This window comes from Eumetopias jubatus, unplaced genomic scaffold, assembly GCF_037043125.1.
Source record: "Eumetopias jubatus isolate StellerSeaLion01/CBP00866 unplaced genomic scaffold, mEumJub1_p1.0 scaffold_9, whole genome shotgun sequence".
Lineage (NCBI taxonomy): Eukaryota > Metazoa > Chordata > Mammalia > Carnivora > Otariidae > Eumetopias > Eumetopias jubatus.
In genome coordinates this window covers 66,120,655-66,139,386 of record NW_028274815.1, presented here as the reverse complement: position 1 = coordinate 66,139,386, position 18,732 = coordinate 66,120,655, and the positions used below count along the sequence as shown (strand labels likewise).

Genomic DNA, 18,732 nt, shown 5'->3' with positions numbered 1-18,732 from the left:
CATTTGCATACAGACATGCACACAGTGGGGAAGTCAAATGCCCCAGACCAACTCAGGAGAGTGAATTTCAGGGCTGAGTGATTTTCTTATCATATGTGCCTCGTGGTCTCCTGTCAAGTCTTTTGCCTTTCCTTAGCATGGAAGGTCAATTTAAGCGTGTGTTTGTGATTCTCTAGCTCTGGTTCCCGAAGCAAGGAGCTGGTGGCTGGGAGGGGGCCCTCTTGAGAGCTGCTGTGAGTGTCCTGGTGTGGAAGGTGTCCCTTTGTTTACAGAACAACCTCACTTTCACGGGTGCCATCAATGGAGACGTCTACGTGTGGAAGGACCACTTCCTCATCCGGCTGGTGGCCAAGGCTCACACAGGCCCCGTCTTCACAATGTACACAACCCTTCGGGACGGACTCATAGTGACCGGTGGCAAAGAGCGGCCGTAAGCTGAAACTCCCCTGAGGACAGCTGGGCTTCTCTTACTGTCTTGGGAGAGAGTGACAGAAACACTTGCCCCTGGGAGAAAATGCAGCTTTTCGTTCTCCCATCTTTTCTGCTGCAGCAGGGAGATCAGTCTCCCCTCTCTCCAAGAGGCCCTAGGTCAAACCTTTCAGAAGTATAAATCAGAGATGGGGAGAGGTGGTTTCATGGCAGTTTAAAACCCAGAGAGGTATTCTTGGATAGACCCGAGTGACTATGCTGATCATCAAGTGTTCCTCTCCATAGCTCTTTGGGGGGGGCGGGAGACTGGGGAGGAGGGGAGAGAAGTTCCCGTAGGAACAGAGATGTGAAAATGAAGCAGAAAAACAGAGAAGCATTTCTCTTCATGTTTGATCTGATAAAAACATGGTTTGATTTCTTTAGATTGCAATCCTCTCCTTCTACCATAGTGGCCTTTGAAAGTATTCTAGGAAATCTGCCAGTCCAAATGGTTGTAACCACCCATCGGTGGGGCCGAGAAAGAGGCCACCCTGGAGGGTCTGTCCTGCTGGGCCCCAGTGGCTGTGACCTTGATGATAGGGACAGGGGGCCTGGCGTGTCACAGGCAAGTCTTAGGACAAGGGCCAACATGCTAAGTGCCTCTTGATCCTTTTTAGGACCAAAGAAGGAGGTGCCGTGAAACTGTGGGACCAGGAGATGAAGCGCTGCCGGGCCTTCCAGCTGGAGACAGGCCAGCTGGTGGAGTGTGTGCGCTCCGTGTGCCGGGGCAAAGTGAGTGGGCGGGGCCGGTCTACCCCCAGCTGTCCCCTTGGGGCCCAAGTGAGAGTTAGTGCAGCTGGACACCTTCCCTGTGCTGGATTGTTGAATCCTTAGAACCAGCCTCCGAGGTGGGACTCAAACTGCCGTGGGGAGTTGGCTTAGCAGAATCCAACAGACCCAGGTGCAGACTCTTCTGAGTAGCCCTGGCTGTGTGACCTTGGGTGTGTTACTTAACCTTTCTGTTCCAGCACATGCATCGTTGTGAGGATCACATGCATTATAATGCATGGTGCCTTTCCTTATGCCTGCCTCATAGCCACATTCAGTGGATGTTAGCTGCTATTACAGATAATATTATTACTATAGGCATAGAGATAGCCAATAATTTGCCTATGCCCCCAGTTACACGAGCAGTAAGGGGGCAGGAAGCGGCCATCAAACTGTGATGCAAAGCCATAGGTTTTCAAGTCATACCTGGGCTGAGTCTCAGAAACAAGTGCGAGGTTGGGTTTTTTTGTTGTCGGTCTCTTGGTGTGTTGTGTTTTGTTCAAATATGGATGTCCAGGCTCTTGCCCAGAGCTGCCAAATCAGAATCTTCGTCACGTGTGTTCCTTTTTTCCTTTTTTTTTTTTTTAACTCCCCAAGAAATTCTGAGGTACATGAAAATAAATCTTAACCTCTGCTTTGGCTTCAGGATATACCCCATAAAAAAAGGCAGACATGACTTGGAGTCTCCATAATTAGGAATGGAGAACTTTGTTTTTAAATAGATCAATGGCAGTCATCCGGTAGGGTAATGAGACATCTGGGAGGTGAGGCGGAGCTAGGCCCAGAACGTGGGGCTCATCTGGAGATGGCATTTTTGTTCAGTGTGTGAGGGAGAATTTAGGAAGAACCTGAGCTGTCCAACAGCAGAAACTGGCTGCCCAGCTCTGTAGTGAGGTTGCTGTCGTGGAATATTCTTGCAGAGACCCGATGATGGAGGCTCTGTTCTCATCCACGGCTGAGGGAGAACGGGAGGTGAGGGGTGACGTGTAAGGTGGGCGACTGAGTCAACAACAGAACCCTCTCAGCCCTTCCCATGGTAGTGCCGGGGCCGGCAGAGCCACTCCCAGTTTGCTCTAATTGTGTTCTTCTTGAAGTTATTCTTTAAAATACAGATCTCCTTTTTTACCTATCTTTATCTATTTGTCTGCCAATCGAGCACTCCCTAGAGAGCGAGTAGATGATAAAATTATTTCATTTTAAATTGTGGCAAAATATAGATAACATAACAATTTACCACTTTCGCCATTTTTAGGTGTGCCATCCAGCGGTAGTGAGTACATTCCTGTTGCTGGGCAACCATCGCCCCCGTCCACCCACAGAACATTTTTTATCTTGTAGAACTGAAACTCTGTACCTGTGAAGTACTCACGCCCCTTTCCCCTTCCCACCAGCACTTGGCGACCGCCATTTGACTTTTCTCTGTGAATTGGACTAGTAAGTCATACGAGTGGGATCATACAGTATTTGTCTTGTTTCTCATGTTTTTATTGCAACAGGGAAAAATTTTAGTAGGAACCAAAGATGGAGAAATAATTGAAGTTGGTGAAAAAAATGCTGCTTCCAACATCCTGATTGATGGACACATGGAAGGGGAGATCTGGGGCCTGGCCACACACCCCTCCAAGGACATCTTCATCTCTGCCAGCAACGACGGCACGGCCCGCATCTGGGACCTGGCTGACAAGGTGAGGGGCCCTCTCTGCCCGGGCTCAGATGCCCGCAGGTGGGTCTGGCCGGAGCCTGCCGGGAGGAGAGGTCTGGCCAGGGTCAGGCCAGAGATGCGCGATGTGGCAGGTCAGCCATTAAGTTGGACAGCCAGCACACACCCAGTCCGTCTGTCTTTCAGCTGCGTATCCATCCATAACTATAGTACAGGAATAATCTGAAAATGATTTTTCTCTTGTCATAGAAAGTCCACAAAGCCTTAAAAAGAAAGAGATAGGTCTCCCCTGGATGGGAAGACCAAGAATGATTTAAAACATCAGATGTTTCCAAATGGAACGTGTCAGTCAAAATCCCACCAAAGTTCCTCTTGGAGTATGGAAAAAAATTAAAAATTAAAAAATTCATCTTGAGTAAAAAATAGCAAAGAGTAGTCTGGGGAGAAAATTATTGTTGCCAAGTCTTATCTGCTATTAAAACAAGTAGTGAGGGGCGCCTGAGTAGCTCAGTTGGTTACGTGTCCCAATCTTGCTTTCGGCTCAGGTCCTGATCCCAGGGCTGTGGGATTGAGCCCCGCGTCGGGCTCTACGCCAGGCATGGACTCTGTTCAGAATGCCCTCTCCCCCTCTCCTTCCGCCCCCCTCCACCTCCTGCCACCTCACTCACACTCTTTCTAAAGAATTTTAAAGATTCCTCTCTCTAAAGAATTTTAAAAAGTTTTTTTTTAAAAAAAAAAAGTACTTAAGTTCTAATAATTAAAATAGTTGGGCTCATCACAAAATAGCCAGTAAATATTTCATATTTTTAGTGCGAGGATCAAAGAACAGATATGCAAAAGCCTAACTATGGTTGCTATATTTACGTTAATTTTCCTAATTATTTACTGTGTTTATTATTAACAATGGCCATCATTTAGTGAGTACCTGCTACACACCAGATGTCTCATATGCACGATCATTAATGCTTACAGAAATCTTGCACAAGCAGTATTAATCTCCCTTCTTTTCCAATGGGAAAAAGGGGAAGTTACTGACGCAAACACACCGGGCTAGTGACAGCCAGGACTCGGGATTTGAACCACCAGGTGCGGAAGCTCCAACTCTTTTCCCGGAGCAAGAGGGGGGGCAGTCTAGGGCCGGAGGGTCCGGTCCGGCTTGCTGCCTGTTCTACAAAGTAAACCAGGCTCGTGGGTTACGAGGCGCCCGTGGCTGCTTTGGTGCCACACTGGCAGAGCTCATGGTGGCCAGAGATCATATGGACCGCAAAGCCTACAGTATGGACTACCAAACCCCTTACAGAAAACTTCAGCAGCCTCTGCCCTGATCCGTGTTGTCTCCAAGCGGCTCTAATTCAAACATCCTGGCTGCCTCAGCTACTCGGGCATGGTTCCTATAAGAAGCAAGAGGTCTGCAGGCCAGAGACAGCCTGAGCGCTCTGGCCTGGGTGCGGGATTTCCCTGGGCGACCAGCCGAGGCGGCCGGGGGCTCAGGGACTGTTACTCTGTATCAATGTAGAAGCTGCTCAACAAGGTGAACCTGGGCCACGCAGCCAGGTGTGCAGCCTACAGCCCCGATGGGGAGATGGTGGCCATCGGCATGAAGAATGGGGAGTTTGTCATCTTGCTGGTGAACAGTCTCAAAGTCTGGGGGAAAAAACGAGACCGGAAATCTGCTATCCAAGATATCAGGTACATAGCAGGTGGTCTGGGCAGGGAGAAGGAGGGTGGTTCCCATTCCGGAAGGGTCAGGGCCAGGGCTGGACTGAAGAACTCATTTGTGAGGGGGTCCCTTTCAGCGAGCCAGCTGTGAAAGGAGACTCTTTCCCACACGTGAACTCTCAGACCTGTCTTTGCTAATTTCCATGAGAGTTTTTACCAAGTAAAAACTACATGTACCATGCCATTCTACCTAAGGCTGCATCCATTTCCTTACTGCCCTGGGCTAGGATCCAAAGAAATGGCTGAATTCCCTAGAATGTCAGAGAAGGTAACCGTGTGTGAGTCATGAAGTGAGATCTCCCTGCCTTCGAGCCTGGGAGGCCCCTCCCAGAGCCGACCTCATGCCTGACCGGCCCAAACAGCCCTTCTCATGGACCATGCTCTTGGATTGCTTTTTCTAGAATCAGCCCAGACAGCAGATTCTTAGCTGTTGGTTCTTCTGAACACACAGTTGACTTCTATGACCTCACTCAGGGCACAAGCCTGAATCGCATTGGCTACTGTAAAGATATTCCAAGCTTTGTCATTCAGATGGATTTCTCAGCGGACGGCAGATACATCCAGGTATGTTTCAGCTCTGCTGTGCTCCGAGGCAACCAAGAATAATAATAATAATAATATTACTAATACTAATAGGAATAATGCCAGTCACAGCAACAACAGTGGCGGCTTACAGTAAGTAATTGAGTCCTTGTTTTGTGCTGGGCTGTGTACTCACTTCCTCTTCATAGGAACCCGGTCAGTACTGTTACTTTCCCCCGACTTGGTTAAGGAAAGGGCAGAGGCCTAGAGAATTTAAGAATGTTGAAGAACTAGAATTTTAAAAAGTGGAGTTGTCCTTCAGTAAGAAATGCAGGCAGCATAAGCCCTAATCCACGTCTAGCCTCCCCCCACCTCCTCCCCGTCAAAGCCTCCTAGCTTCGGGTTCCCTGGGGCCGTACCTGAGCCTGTGTGGCTTCTTATCCGTGGTCATTTCAGTTCCGCTTCTTCAGTAGTGTGGCCCATCCACACTTGGGACCTGAACTCTGGGCCTGGAGTGGAGACTCCTCACTCTCCTGGGGAACAGACGGTGGGAAGGGACGAAGAGGGGTCCCACCTTAGGGACTGTGAGCTGAAAAGAGAATGATGTCTTATCCAGCACTCTGAACAAATATTAGGCGTTAGTGAGCCGGCCTGGAGTCGGATACCCGTTGTGAAATGAGAGGGGACCCATTCATCAGGGGAGTATCTACGGAACGAGGCACCTTGCTAGGCTTTTGGGTGGACAGAGTGGGCCTGCTCCTTGCTCTCCTGGAGCTTGCCCTGTAATGGAGAAGACAAGCGTTCAACAGATGATCACAAAATATACATATAATTACAAACTGTGATTATGTCCTGGGAAGGAAAACTACAGGGTGCTGTGGGAGCGCTTAACAGGCGCCGAATTTAGATTCACTTCCTCTCCGCACAAGTGATACTTAAGCTGAGGCCTGTGGGCTGTGTAGGAGTTAGCCGACAAAGAGAGGCAGGAACAGTTTTCCGGGCCATCTGTACAAAGGCCCTGAGGTGGGGAAGATCTCGGCGCATTCCATGCACAGCAGGAAAATGCAGGGTGGCCAGCCGAGAGGCACCCATGGGGGTAGAAGGGGCTGGAGATTTTTTGGAAAATGGCTATCTCCCCCTCAGATATTCTCAAAGAAGAAAAGGTCAGGTCCTAGATGCTTCAGAAATCATCTACGTCAGTGGCTGTCCATGAGAACACTTGCCTACCTCTGTACCAAAGCACCTGTTTCTCCCAGAACACGGATTCCCAAACTTGGAGCATTAGACATCCCCTGGAGGCGTTGCTAAAGCACAGATTGCCGGGCCTCACCCTCACAGTGTCTGGTGCGGGGGTACCCAAGAATGTGTATTTCCAGCAACTTTCCAGATGCTGCTGCTTGTGGTCAGGAACCACATTTGGGGAACCACTGCCTTGGGACTTTGGAAAAGAGCTAGAAAAGGAATGGAAAAATGTCCTGCTCCCATGACTTTTGCTGCAGGCTGACCACAGGCTTTGCAGCCTCAAGCTGAACTTGGATTTGTTGAAAAGTCCTGGGGATCCAGAGGCTTGGCTGGTGTTCTGGGAAACAGCACACCGAAAGGGGAGCCCTTTGAACTAGAGAGAAGGTTGATGGACTTGGTTGCCTTCTGCTTGCAGGTGTCAACAGGAGCCTACAAGCGCCAGGTGCATGAGGTCCCCCTGGGGAAGCAGGTCACTGAAGCCATGGTCATCGAGAAGATCACCTGGGCCTCCTGGACAAGGTGACTGGAGGAAAACAACTTCTTAAGGAAAAGGTCACAAGGGAGCCTCTTGTGCCAGGCTCGGCCTCCAAGTTTGCATGTGGCCGGGATGTGAAGAAGCTCAGAGATGGAGCTGTCTTGTCTTTTCTTGGGGGCAAGGGAGGGCTTGGAAGGCTTCTCGGTACCAGTTTGGGCCACTGGCTTTGATCCGGCGTCGGCTTTTGAAATGCAAAATCCCTCCTTTTGTGTAATGGTCCCAGGGCCCAACCTCACCCAGCAAGTGCAAAGGGAAATGGTCTCCGGGCTCCTGACTCAGGCCCAGGCCGCAGCGCTGGGAGGCAGAGCCACTTAGGATGAGAAAGACGGCCTTGCCAGTTCAAGGGAAAGGTCACCACCAGGCTGTGAGCTTGAGGGCGCCCAAGCAGGCGTACAGTCCGAGGGAAGGACCGGAGGGCCAAGAGAGTCAAGGATGGGGGTGACTTTTCTTCTGGGGTGTGAGGGACTGGGGCACAGCAGAACAGTAAGAACAAGGGTAAGTGCCCAGTGTCCCCTAGGAGGGGACAGAAGAGCCACATGATCATAGTGAAGGACACAAAATAGCCCTCTCTCCCTCTTACCCCCGGGAGAGGGTGCCTGACTGCGGGAAGCCTTCTCCTACGTCTCCTGCTGACACCTCGTCTTGTTCAAACAGCGTTCTGGGGGACGAAGTCATTGGCATCTGGCCACGAAATGCAGACAAGGCTGATGTCAACTGCGCGTGTGTGACCCATGCTGGCCTCAACATTGTCACCGGGGATGACTTTGGGCTAGTGAAGCTCTTTGATTTTCCATGCACAGAAAAATTTGTGAGTCTTCCTCAGAGTAACCTCCGTGTACTGCCTCTGGGCTCTTTCCTTCTGCAGACTGTAGGCCGAGGGGCCACACTGAGACGGCCATCTAGACTCTAGAACAAGAGCAACCCTGTTCTGGCCCTGTGGAGATTTGGTGACCCCTAACCGTTGCATCTCCCTCTGGAGGGGAGGTCCCGGAAGCCAGGGGAAGGGAGGATGGGAGGTGTACAAATTGGCCACCTTGGGCAAGAATGAACGGGAAAGCCAGTCAGCGAAAGGCTGGCTGAAAGAAACGTCCAGACCCAATGGGAATGGCCGGAGTGACGATGATTCCGGGAGGGGGAGACTGGGGTCCCGGAAGTGGTCTGTGGTTGCTGGGAGGGGCAGGGTCTCTCAGCTCTCTCTGTTCACTTTGGCTCACAGGCCAAACATAAGCGTTACTTCGGCCACTCAGCTCACGTGACGAACATCCGCTTCTCTCATGACGACAAGTATGTGGTCAGCACTGGAGGAGATGACTGCAGGTAGGATCCTGACTGACCTGGCTCGGGTTGCCCGGGCCTGGCCGGTACTCCCTCCCCCCGTCCCCACATCAGGTGTCCTGGGGGTCAGCCCCTCCCAGGGACATGGGGAGGGGCTGATGTCCCAATGAAGACAAGGACTTTTCAAGTATGGTCTTTAGTCTCTGATGACTCCCAACCCCAAACTTGATGGGCCCATGTCCCCACTGGAGCTGTCCTGGGACTGGTGAGAAGGGGAGGGCATGATTCCTACTCCGAGCACTGCCGGGTGGATGGGGGGGGCGGGGGGGGCGGGGGGGGGACCCAAGATGGCTGATTCCAGGCAGCCCGTGGCATCCTTGCCTATAATCAGGTTAAAATGACCTCGATCTGTAGGTCTTTTAACTCCTAACTTCCAGCTGATCACCAGCGTTCTTAAGATGGATGATTAATCCACAACCAAGAGAGGTTTAAAAATAGTAGTAAGCTTCAGTCACCCTGAGAAACAAGGGTGTTCCCCAATTTTACATGAGGTCAGATGAGAAGTGAAGCCATTAGGCCCAGTGCTAGTTAGTAGCAGGAGAACCTCAACCAGCTATTTGCACGGGGCTGCTTTTGACCTTAACTGCTGCTGTGTTAAGGCCCAGGGTTCAGTGGGAGGCATGACTGGCCTTCCAGTGATTTGGAAGGACCCCTGCCAGCCTGCTCCAGAGATGACCTCAGCCTCTGCAGCATTTCCAAGGCCCCTTTCTCTTGTCCCTCCAAGGGCATCCCTTCTTTGGGTCACGGACGAACAGGACGAGGTCGTTCCTCAACTCTCATTCTCTACCTCTAACGTAGTTCAAGGGCTTTATTGCAACATGAATATTGGTTTCATTTCAGCCCAAGCAAAATGCTTGGGGGGTGGGATGAAGAATAGAGCAATCCAGACCAGCAATGCACCGGTCTGAGAGGTTGTGGAAAAGGCCTCTGTAGAGAATGCCAGAAGGATGGTGCAGAAAACGGCCCCCAAAGGTGCTTTCTGATAGCCTGCGGGGCGGGGGGAGGGCACGGTCTCGGGTCTGCCGAGCCGACAGCCGCCGGCACTGAGCGCCCTTGAGGTCCTACCGCCAGCCTGTCCCCGCTTCAGGGCCCCCCTGAATGCCCCCTTTCGGGGCCGTGCCTGCCAGACCACCACCAAGCTAGCAACGAGAGGCTAAGTGAACTGGTCACCCCGGTGTAGGAGATCGGAGGTGACTTCTGATGACTCTAGAAGGCTTAGAAGTAACCTTTAAACTGCATGGCCCCTGGGCCTTTGTAGCCATGGGAGCGTACTCGGACCCCTGGCTCTATGTCCAACACTAGCAAGGGTTCTCCTACCCAAGTGGGGCTGATAAAACCTCTTCAGCAGTAACGGGAGAGTGTGAAGTCGAGGTGCCAAGGTCCTTCCATTCAGCACACTCAGGCTGCCCAAAGAGCCAAACGAAACAAAAACCAATAGGCCATTTTAAAGAAGCAGATCTTTAATTGGCGGCAAGTTCCCTGGTTCGTCTTTAGAGATGGAAATCACAACGTCCGGTACATCCCCTGAGCTTGATTCTGGAGCACTTGGTAAGATTGCTTTTGGTCACTCGACAGAATGATGATGTCCAGCCATGCAAGATCAATGTCTGGTCTGCTTTTTCAGTGTGTTTGTGTGGCGATGTCTGTAAATGCCAGAAACCTCTTGCTCGCTGCTGCTGCCCGCCCCCCAGCCACCGCGGAGGCATGCCGGGGCCCCTCCGTGCCACCAGCTGCCGCGTGCCCACAGCGCTGCAGGCCACACGAGCACCACGTGCCAGCGAAGCGGGGTGACCGCCCCATCCTCTGCGGAACTGTGCTGCCCGGAAGGTCAGTTCTCACATGGGAGGAGTGCTTGCCTCTGTTCGTGACACGACACAAAAAAATCCTCTCTGACCATGTAGCCCACTGACAGACTTTAAAGCCTCAGTTACCCTAACCAATATGTAGCTTTTAATTTGCATCAGAACTTTTACAAAAGATGTTTTGCTATTCTGTTTCTATATACTTTAAAAATGTTCATTTTTACCAATGAGTTGAACAAGACCGCTTCAGTTGGATGCGCCTAAGCGTTAGAACTACCGACAGCCTCGGTTCTCCACATTTAGCTTTCAAAACCAAATGAGCCATGTATAAACAAGTTGAGAAACTTAATTTTTTAACGTTTCATTTGCAGAGTTTTATATCCATTAAGTGCCTTTGAAAGTTTCCAGTTGTGTGGGCTGTCTCACCTCCCACAGATTTTCTCCTTTCTACATATGGTGCTAAAACTTCACAACTGAGGAGGGCTACAGGACCCTTAACAGATTCCTGGTCTGTCACCCATGTCATGTGTTTATGTCCCAGCTTCCTAAATGCAAGACATCGGTTACCTGCTTGGGAAATAGTGGCAGGTGAGCAGCAAAGAAACTGAAATTCAGGAGGGAGGGGGTAGAAATGGGTTTTCGCTGTTCAGTGCCAAACCTACAAAATCCAAATAGAAGTAAAATAAACCTCTACTACAAAATAGAAGGGGGGGGTGGGGAAAAAAAAGATCAAGTGGGTCTAGGAGGATGAACCCTTAATCCTAAAATGGTAATACATGAGGTGACCCAAGGCTGCATTGGGTCTACCCCCCGCCCCCCCCCGAGTGGGACTGACTTGACCCCATGGATTTGTTCAGGTGAGCTATATAGGTCAAGTCCAGATAAAAAGAAAAAAACAAAAAAAAAACCCTGCTGAACAAATTCCTAAGCCCAAGCAATATTTGATAAGATTATAAAACAAAATAAGCTAGCCTAAGAGTTCCTCAGAGCTGGCTGGATGACAGAAAATGTGACCTGGACAATATCAATCAGAAGATAGCCCTATCCTGCCTCAGTCACACTTTACACGTGGCTCACCGCTGACCCCGGGAGAGGCGGCCCACATACGCCTCGAGGAAGGCCAGTGAGGGACCGAGGACTCTGAGCACACAGATGCCAATTAGTCCTTCCCGTCAGTGAAGCAAAATTCTGGGGCTTGAGTTCCTGGCTATTGGCAGTTGTCAGTTTAGAGAAGGGTGAAATGAAGCATTTTCAGTTAAACAGGCTAACATTTACCCCAGAAGTGCTTCTGCATTCTAAAGTGGATTAGATCACTCATGAAGCTATTTTTATATGCCCAGTTATGAATGCCTTACGTTAATCCCCTGGTAGGCTGTTGGGTCCCCAGTTTGAGCCCCTGTGCAGGTCTAACTCTGTTTTCTGTAACCATGTGACGCTGAGTGATAACCATGTCTGCCTCTACTGTACCACTGACCTTGCATTGAAATAACCATGTGGAAGAATAAATTGTTCAATGAGGATATATACAAACTATATTTAAAGAGCAATAGTGTCTGTGTCAAGAAACTTCTTGTCTTATTTGTAAACATTTATATGGTATGAGTTTATGTATGTTCATAAATCCTGCACTGTGTTCTGTTAAAATATTGGTGCATGAACTTATTTTCAATTAGCAAAGTATAAGAAATACATCATTTGAAAACATTTTGGTATGTGTCAAATAAATTGGATCATGCAGACACAGCTGCCCCACGCGCGGGCAGGCTCTCCGAGGGGACCAGCCCCCACGCCCCAGAAGCAAGGGCTGCTGTGTGGGTGTACTCTGAAGGGGCTGCCATTTCAGGGAACCAAAATACCAAACATCCTTTAAGTCTAGAAGCTTTATTGATACTTTGCTTTTACAGTTCACAATGCATTCCACAGATTCAGGACAGCTTAAACCACAAATGTATAAATTTTATAATTTTTTTGCATCACAAGGTTTGATATTTGCAAACAACGTTTTTGGAAGCATTAGATTCAGTCCGGAGATTCCGAGTTTATGACAAAATGAACTACAGGAAGTCTGTGCAGTGAAGTTTACTATGTGCATGGCATCGCCTCATGTTGCAAACAGATGGTAGTGCTCCTGGAAATGGATTTTCTTTTTCTAAGCTTATGTGCTCTGGAACTATACACGTATAACCAATGACTCTCTGAAATACCAAGCACTGTGGGATAGCCGGAAGGTAAAGGTCTAAGCTTTGTGAAACACTATATATAGATATATATATCATCTATATTTACTTATATTGGCAATTAATATAACAGTAAAATTCACAATACACCTAGAACATACCAGAATGGCAAGCTTTTTCACTCTTGCTCTAGTGGTATGATCTCGTCTAAACAAACATTTCATTTCAGAAAATCTGCATCAATCCACACAGACCATACACAGTGCACAAACTGTGGAAAGGATTATTTTTTTTCAGCTCCACTTTCTCTGCGATTTCCCCCCCCCCCCAAAAAAAACAGCAAGACTACCTGCCACAAGTGTAATATACAGCTTTCTCAGATCTTTTTTTATTCACCAGTGCCTCATATAGGAAAAACAAATATGATTACGGTTTAAATCCACACATAGCAGCTTACAATACTTAAGATGATGAACACATGGCAGTCAAGACAGGTAATTTTTCCTCAGACACCGCATTGCTAAAAATAAAGATCTGTGAAGCTGCAATGTCAAGGTTTCCTTCTTCCCTGACCCTCCCCCATGTAATCAAATGAATATCCCGTTTAAAGATAAACTCCTATTTGTTAATGATTTCTGGCTTTTTCATTCAGCTTTGCGCTTCAATCCAGGGATTTTTGCTTGGATTCTACAAATGAAAAGGTTGGGAAAAAAAGGTCAATGGAAATATTTTTCAATTTTAAGTATTTAAAAATGCTATCCTTCAAGAACTACTTGTGTAAGTGCTCAGCTTCCACAGGACATGAAATCCTAAGACTGTCAAACTGTAAGCTGTAATTTTGCCACCTTACCTCCTGAACTAGACTTAAAGCCTAAATACAACACAGAGCAAATACAGGAATCAATGATCCAAATGGAGAAAAATCTTTTGGCAATTCAGTCGTACTTTTTAGGTATGATTAAGATGTACTACTGATTAGGCCTATAAGATGAAAATACTACACTTTGTTCTCCAAGTCCAGCACACCTTATCCTTAGTGGGGGAAAAAAAAGTTGTGGATTTGAAATACTTACTTAGCCATAGCATCTTTAACATTTTTATTTGCAAGTCCTAGGTAATGATCTATCTGTGCCTGAAAGAGATATAAAGGAGTTACTAGAAAATTAACATTGCTAAAGAATCTTATTAACCGTTACTATGTTCCAGCAAATTAAAGGCTTTAATAAAGGCTTAAGCGATATTTTTCCTTTTTATAAGGCTTTGGAAACCAGCACTGGTTTTTTACGTAATACAGTAGGGCTTGTGTTCTGAAATCTACAGTTAAGAAATTACCTGATGCCGTTCATAAATAACAGGAACGCTGAAGAGTGAAATCAGAGCTGAAAAAGCAAATACACAACCTCTAAAATAGACTGGTATGATTTAGGGAACAAGCACTGAAAAGTCACCTAACTGGTAAACTCATCAGTCAGACAGTGTTCCTAATGAATGAATAAATACCCAAGGTTCTGGAGGCACCTGCTGGTGGACAGCCACTCAAAAGAGGAATGAATGAATGAAGCGAAGGATCCTGCCGGAACCATTCCTAGCTTAAAATCACATCCCAAACACCTTATAAGATAGAGGTACCCCATGTTAGTCTGATTTATGACTGCACCATCAGGTGAGGCCAGCCCCCATCTGGTTTATCACTGTGCACTGGAGCATTCTTTAGGAATTAAAGTAGCAATTCAATACACAATAGCAGTATCAGCAATTTATTTAAAGAGCTCACAACCTCAAATATCTTCCCTACAATATAAGAATTTTCTCCACTAAAATGTCTCTAAACTCCTGCACATAATCTTACTGTGCAGTTTTTCATTCAAATCGTTCTGTAAACTTACCCAGAATCAGTAGCGTCAGACCGTTGAACAAGGCACCCACATAGGTGAACACCCACATCAACACTGCAAACTGTAAGGAAATAACGTCAGCCTATTAAAACAGCTCACACAAAGCTGAGGCTTTCAAACAGAAGCATCCCATCTAAATGCCAACCTACCAGAGGCATAATCGTTGGAGACTTGGTAAAGTAACAGGATATTTTACCTGTAAGTCACCAGTCTCAATTCAAAATTTCAGGATCCTAATTAAGATAGCTTTGATTCATTCTCTCTGGACTATACCAGGCCAAGTAGTTGACTGTTTTCTCTGACCAGAGAACATGCCAAAGGTATACCTTACCTCTTCAGCTCTGATATAGCATTTAGCTTTTAAATGGGAAGCCTGAAAAGGTATGCAAATTTGCTCCTAAACCTGATTTTAAATCACTAACAAGTATTTCAAGATCGACACGAGCTGAATAATTCAGACATTAAAATCTCAGCTGAATAAGCAACAATGAGGCAGGGAATATTTATGATCAGAGAGAAGGGGTTTCAGGTACCAAAAATACCACTTCTAATATTTTATTAAGGATCAGAGGCATTGTCTGCACAGTGATATATGTTTTAATAGATAACCCTGGAAATGAGGATGCCTCAATCTTATATACCCGTTAAAAAAACTGACCATTAATATTCTTTTAGCCACTGCCTTCTGTATATATTTAACAAACACCAATATAGTTCTTACTATATTAGTGCCAGGCACTGCTTTAAATGCTTTACAAATATTAACTCATTTATTCCTCTTAACAACTTGGGAGGTAGGCACAGCGGACGGACACAACTCCAGAACAGACAGGTTTACTACCTTGCCTCGGATCAGCTTTCACTGTCTCCTCTAGGGGCGGGGACCTGCAGGGAAGTAACCAAACTTTCCTACTTTAGAGGTCAGGGTCTTAAAATCTAGTTTGGTTTTTGTTTTCTGTTTTGTTTTTTAAATCATCCAACAAAGCAGCTAGGGAAAAGCTGTTCTAAAAAGGGATTTCATTTTGAGAAGTCCTTTATTTCCTCTGCATACCTTATTCGTGAAAGGTTGGACAAGAAGATTTCAGAGTTTTATTCCAGTTCTAAAATTTGGTTGACTTCATCTAGTACAGACTCGAGGACATGTTCGAAGCAGTTCTTGGAAGACTTAAAGTCAGTCTGGATTTTATTCTTCTTAATCAGTAATTCCTTCGCTTTCTATTAAAGGCCTTCATGTGTCTGGCATTAGCTCTGCCCTGATTAGTAGGTAACACAATACAATGGCACTGTCTACACTGATTAGTCAGGTACATACAACACGGTATACATGAAAAGGAGCGTGGACTGGAGTCAGCACCTCCATCCCCTAAAGCAGGGATCAGCAAACCTTTCCTATCAAGACAGTAAGATAATAACCATGTTTGGTTTTACGGGTCTCTCACATATCCTTTGAATGTTATCTCTGAAAATTTTTTGAATATTATCCTTTAAAAAATTTAAAAACCATTCTTAGCTCCCAGGCTATACCAAAATAGGCCATGAGCCAGGCGCAGTAGTTTGCAGACCCTTGAACTAAAGCATATATTCCTCCATATAGTCATTCATTCAACAAAATCTGTTAGTCTACTATGACCTGAGTACCAAGCAGTAATTAAGGTGTTCAAACTCTAATAAGCACATTTACTGTAGGTTAGGAACACACATTGGATTCCTCCACCAACTGTCAGTTCTACAAATAGCAACCTCTGGTTACCCCTACAACTGAATTTAATGTTCAGGTGACCAAATGTCAAGCATTCCTAACACCTGCCAGTTGAAAATCAAAAACTAAATACTGCCCTGGTCTCAGCAACTGCTATGGTAGAAAGGTTTGAAGCATGACTCCAGTTAGCAAGCCTTTTCCTTCTCACAGAGTTTTACAGACTCCTATTGCAGAAGCTAATTGTAACTTCTGGTTCTTAAGCAAGTCTGCTATAGAACATTTTCATGTTTTCATCCATCACCATCCACAAGTCTAAAGGGAAAAGCGTCAACCTTCTATATTTTAGAAGAAATTGCTTTAGCAATAACGATGCCTTTGTCCTGACAGAATTCAGATACTAACACACACAAGCTAAAAAGAAGTCCTAATTTGTCATTAAGTCACCCACAAGGCCGTACTCGAAATCCACAAGGAGAGAAGCCCAAGACTTCACACCTAGCTCATCTAAGGGACTCAAATGAGTCCTTTATGTCCCCAAATGTCACTGGACTTGCCTTTTGGGGGACACTCTGCCTAAAAGCTACACTACCCAAAGGCAAAGAAAGGAACAGAGGGAAGACCAAATGTCTGTGGGACCAGGCAGGCACCTTAAATTCACGAAGGAGCTTGACTAAGGACTGGGGCAAACAGACATACGTATTCTCCTTCTCACAGAGGCATGTATGACCCAGCTCCACAGACTGTTGCCATGCAAGTATTCCAGGCCAACATTGCCAAAATTTCCCATTTTAAGAGAGAAACCAGAAATTCACATTTTTATGTGTTATCATAGAACTTTTAAATACTGCAATCTGGAGAAAATTTAACACTTTTAAGGATTAACAAAAATGCTAGGTAAGGTTTTCCAGAGAATGCAGCATGAGAGGAGAAAGGAATGGTAGTTAATGATATGCATCCAGCAATTGCACAATTACTGGAACCGTTATATAATAAAAGCAACATATTTTTCTTTGCAAATATATTAGGTCAGTGAATCTCATCACAATGCCAGAAGTACTATTGTTATCCCTATTGAAGAGCAAACCAAGACAAAGAACAATTAAGCAAGTTCCCAGACCAGAGGTCACAGTGATCTCCCGTTTATCTGACTCCAGAATCAATGTGCTCTGCTGTACAGTAAAATCACCTACCGAGTAACCAAGCATCATTAGTGGGTATTTGCCAGGACTGTGCATGCTATCATTCAGAGGCAAAGAACAAACACTTCAAAGAAACAAAACAAGCAACTTGCATTTTGGACCTACAAATTCTATGCTATGTGGCAACTATTCTGTGACATTATAGCCAATGCATATATTCACACGGAAATCAGAGATCATCTCTCTTTGGGCAATAACGAGAGAGGAGGAAAAAGGACCAAAAAGGAAGGTCTAATAAATCCTTAAAGTGAGCAAGGGCCATGTCTTGTTGGCCTTTTGTCCCGGGGGAATAGGGAATTAAACTTTAACTGTGTATCACAAACACCTAATTAAAAAGCTCTGCAGATTTTTATTAGATGATGTCTCAACAACCGGGGGCAACATTTTAAGGAAAATGGAGGAAGGATGCATAACAGAATTTCAGACATTACTCTGGCAATTATGACATTTTCAAACATTTCCTGCATTTTTAAAGAAAATGCTTTGCCCTTTTTGAAATCTTCAGCCTCATTCACTAGTATCGCTTTGATTGCCTACATTTTCCCTAGCCCATTTCCCTTCTAATTTTTTTGTGAGCCGGAGAAAGCAGGAACTGTCAAAATGTGTATGTTAATAACCACATAAGAGCCCAGAGTCTAGATTTTAATATTCTTCTGGGTCAGCTATTTCTGGAGTTCAGATTTTTTAGGCTCACTTTCAGATTTAAGGTTGTATTCTGGAGCATTAGGATTGCCTGATGTGCAGGCAACTATCACTGGCAATTCTCTTATAATTTTAACATGCATTTTCACTGAAAGTCACAGAACTACAGTCATACAGAATCTGGTCTTTATCACCCAAAGCTGTATTACAGAAAAAAAAGAACCTCTGCCTAAAACACCTGGTCTTGGTATCTGATAAAATTTTTTTTTTTCTTGAGATTTGAGGTTTCAAAAGGCAGGATCCCTCTAATCAAACTGGGAGGCTTATTCAAGAAGCTCCAAAGCTGAGCCCAGCAGGGACTGTCCTATGCCTATTACAGTGTGGGTGGTGGTGAGTGGGAGGTGGGAGTGGGGGAAAAAACCATAGGCTGGGGTTTATAGCTCAATGCCACAACTTTTAAAAGTGATTCTCCCAGCAATATCCCCAGAAAAGTTAAGTCACAATTTTAGGAGAAGGGTCCCCCATTCCTTCTCTTTCCCCCCTTCACAGTTATCAGGTGGTTCCAGTGTGCAGCCAAGACGGAGAACCACTGTTTTAAAATAAATGAACCCTATCAAAGATCCCTTACACAGAAGACCAATCACAGAAACAGAATTAAACCTTAACTCGGGATCTAAATATACTCAACTACCATATACTAGTTTTCTGGTACTCATGGGTATTATTTAAGACAAGGTTAACAGATATCACTGGATTAAGTAACGTTACCCTGCCTCTTTCTGACTTTTCAGAGACTAATAAAGTACACCAGACTCTCCCAAGAAAAGGCTATATACATGGCTTTTGCAACTTAATTTTACTAGAGGACATTCCTCTTTCCTTTCCTTCATTCTCCTCCCCCCACCTGATGTCTGGCACTCAGTAGAACAAACCCACTTTAAGAAACAGAACCTTTAAAACAAATCCTGAGGCCTGGACAAAACATTTGGCTGCAGTGAAATTTTATACTAATATTTGAAATAGAATTGGAAATATTTTGTCAGAGATTTTGCCCATAATATTTGACTAA

The 18,732-nt window shown here is 45.9% G+C and overlaps 2 protein-coding genes across 8 annotated transcripts in view; one reads left to right on the top strand and one right to left on the bottom strand.

The window, feature by feature from the left end:
- EML6 (EMAP like 6) overlaps positions 1-9,898 on the top strand; it is a 268,188-nt gene extending 258,290 nt beyond the window's left edge. For all 4 annotated transcript variants that reach the window (XM_028103992.2, XM_088026534.1, XM_088026532.1 and 1 more), the window contains 9 exons: positions 273-430; positions 1,086-1,200; positions 2,733-2,921; positions 4,413-4,585; positions 5,017-5,179; positions 6,795-6,898; positions 7,569-7,722; positions 8,131-8,231; positions 9,874-9,898. In XM_028103992.2, coding sequence (XP_027959793.1) covers positions 273-430; positions 1,086-1,200; positions 2,733-2,921; positions 4,413-4,585; positions 5,017-5,179; positions 6,795-6,898; positions 7,569-7,722; positions 8,131-8,231; positions 9,874-9,898 — 1,182 coding nt within the window. The remainder of the gene's footprint in view (positions 1-272; positions 431-1,085; positions 1,201-2,732; positions 2,922-4,412; positions 4,586-5,016; positions 5,180-6,794; positions 6,899-7,568; positions 7,723-8,130; positions 8,232-9,873) is intronic.
- A 2,018-nt stretch (positions 9,899-11,916) lies between these two features.
- The window catches only part of RTN4 (reticulon 4), a 65,475-nt gene continuing 58,659 nt past the window's right edge, over positions 11,917-18,732 (bottom strand). For all 4 annotated transcript variants that reach the window (XM_028103993.2, XM_028103996.2, XM_028103994.2 and 1 more), the window contains 4 exons: positions 14,115-14,184; positions 13,561-13,607; positions 13,302-13,360; positions 11,917-12,915 (listed from right to left, as the gene is read on the bottom strand). In XM_028103993.2, coding sequence (XP_027959794.1) covers positions 12,873-12,915; positions 13,302-13,360; positions 13,561-13,607; positions 14,115-14,184 — 219 coding nt within the window. In that variant the 3' untranslated portion in view covers positions 11,917-12,872. The remainder of the gene's footprint in view (positions 12,916-13,301; positions 13,361-13,560; positions 13,608-14,114; positions 14,185-18,732) is intronic.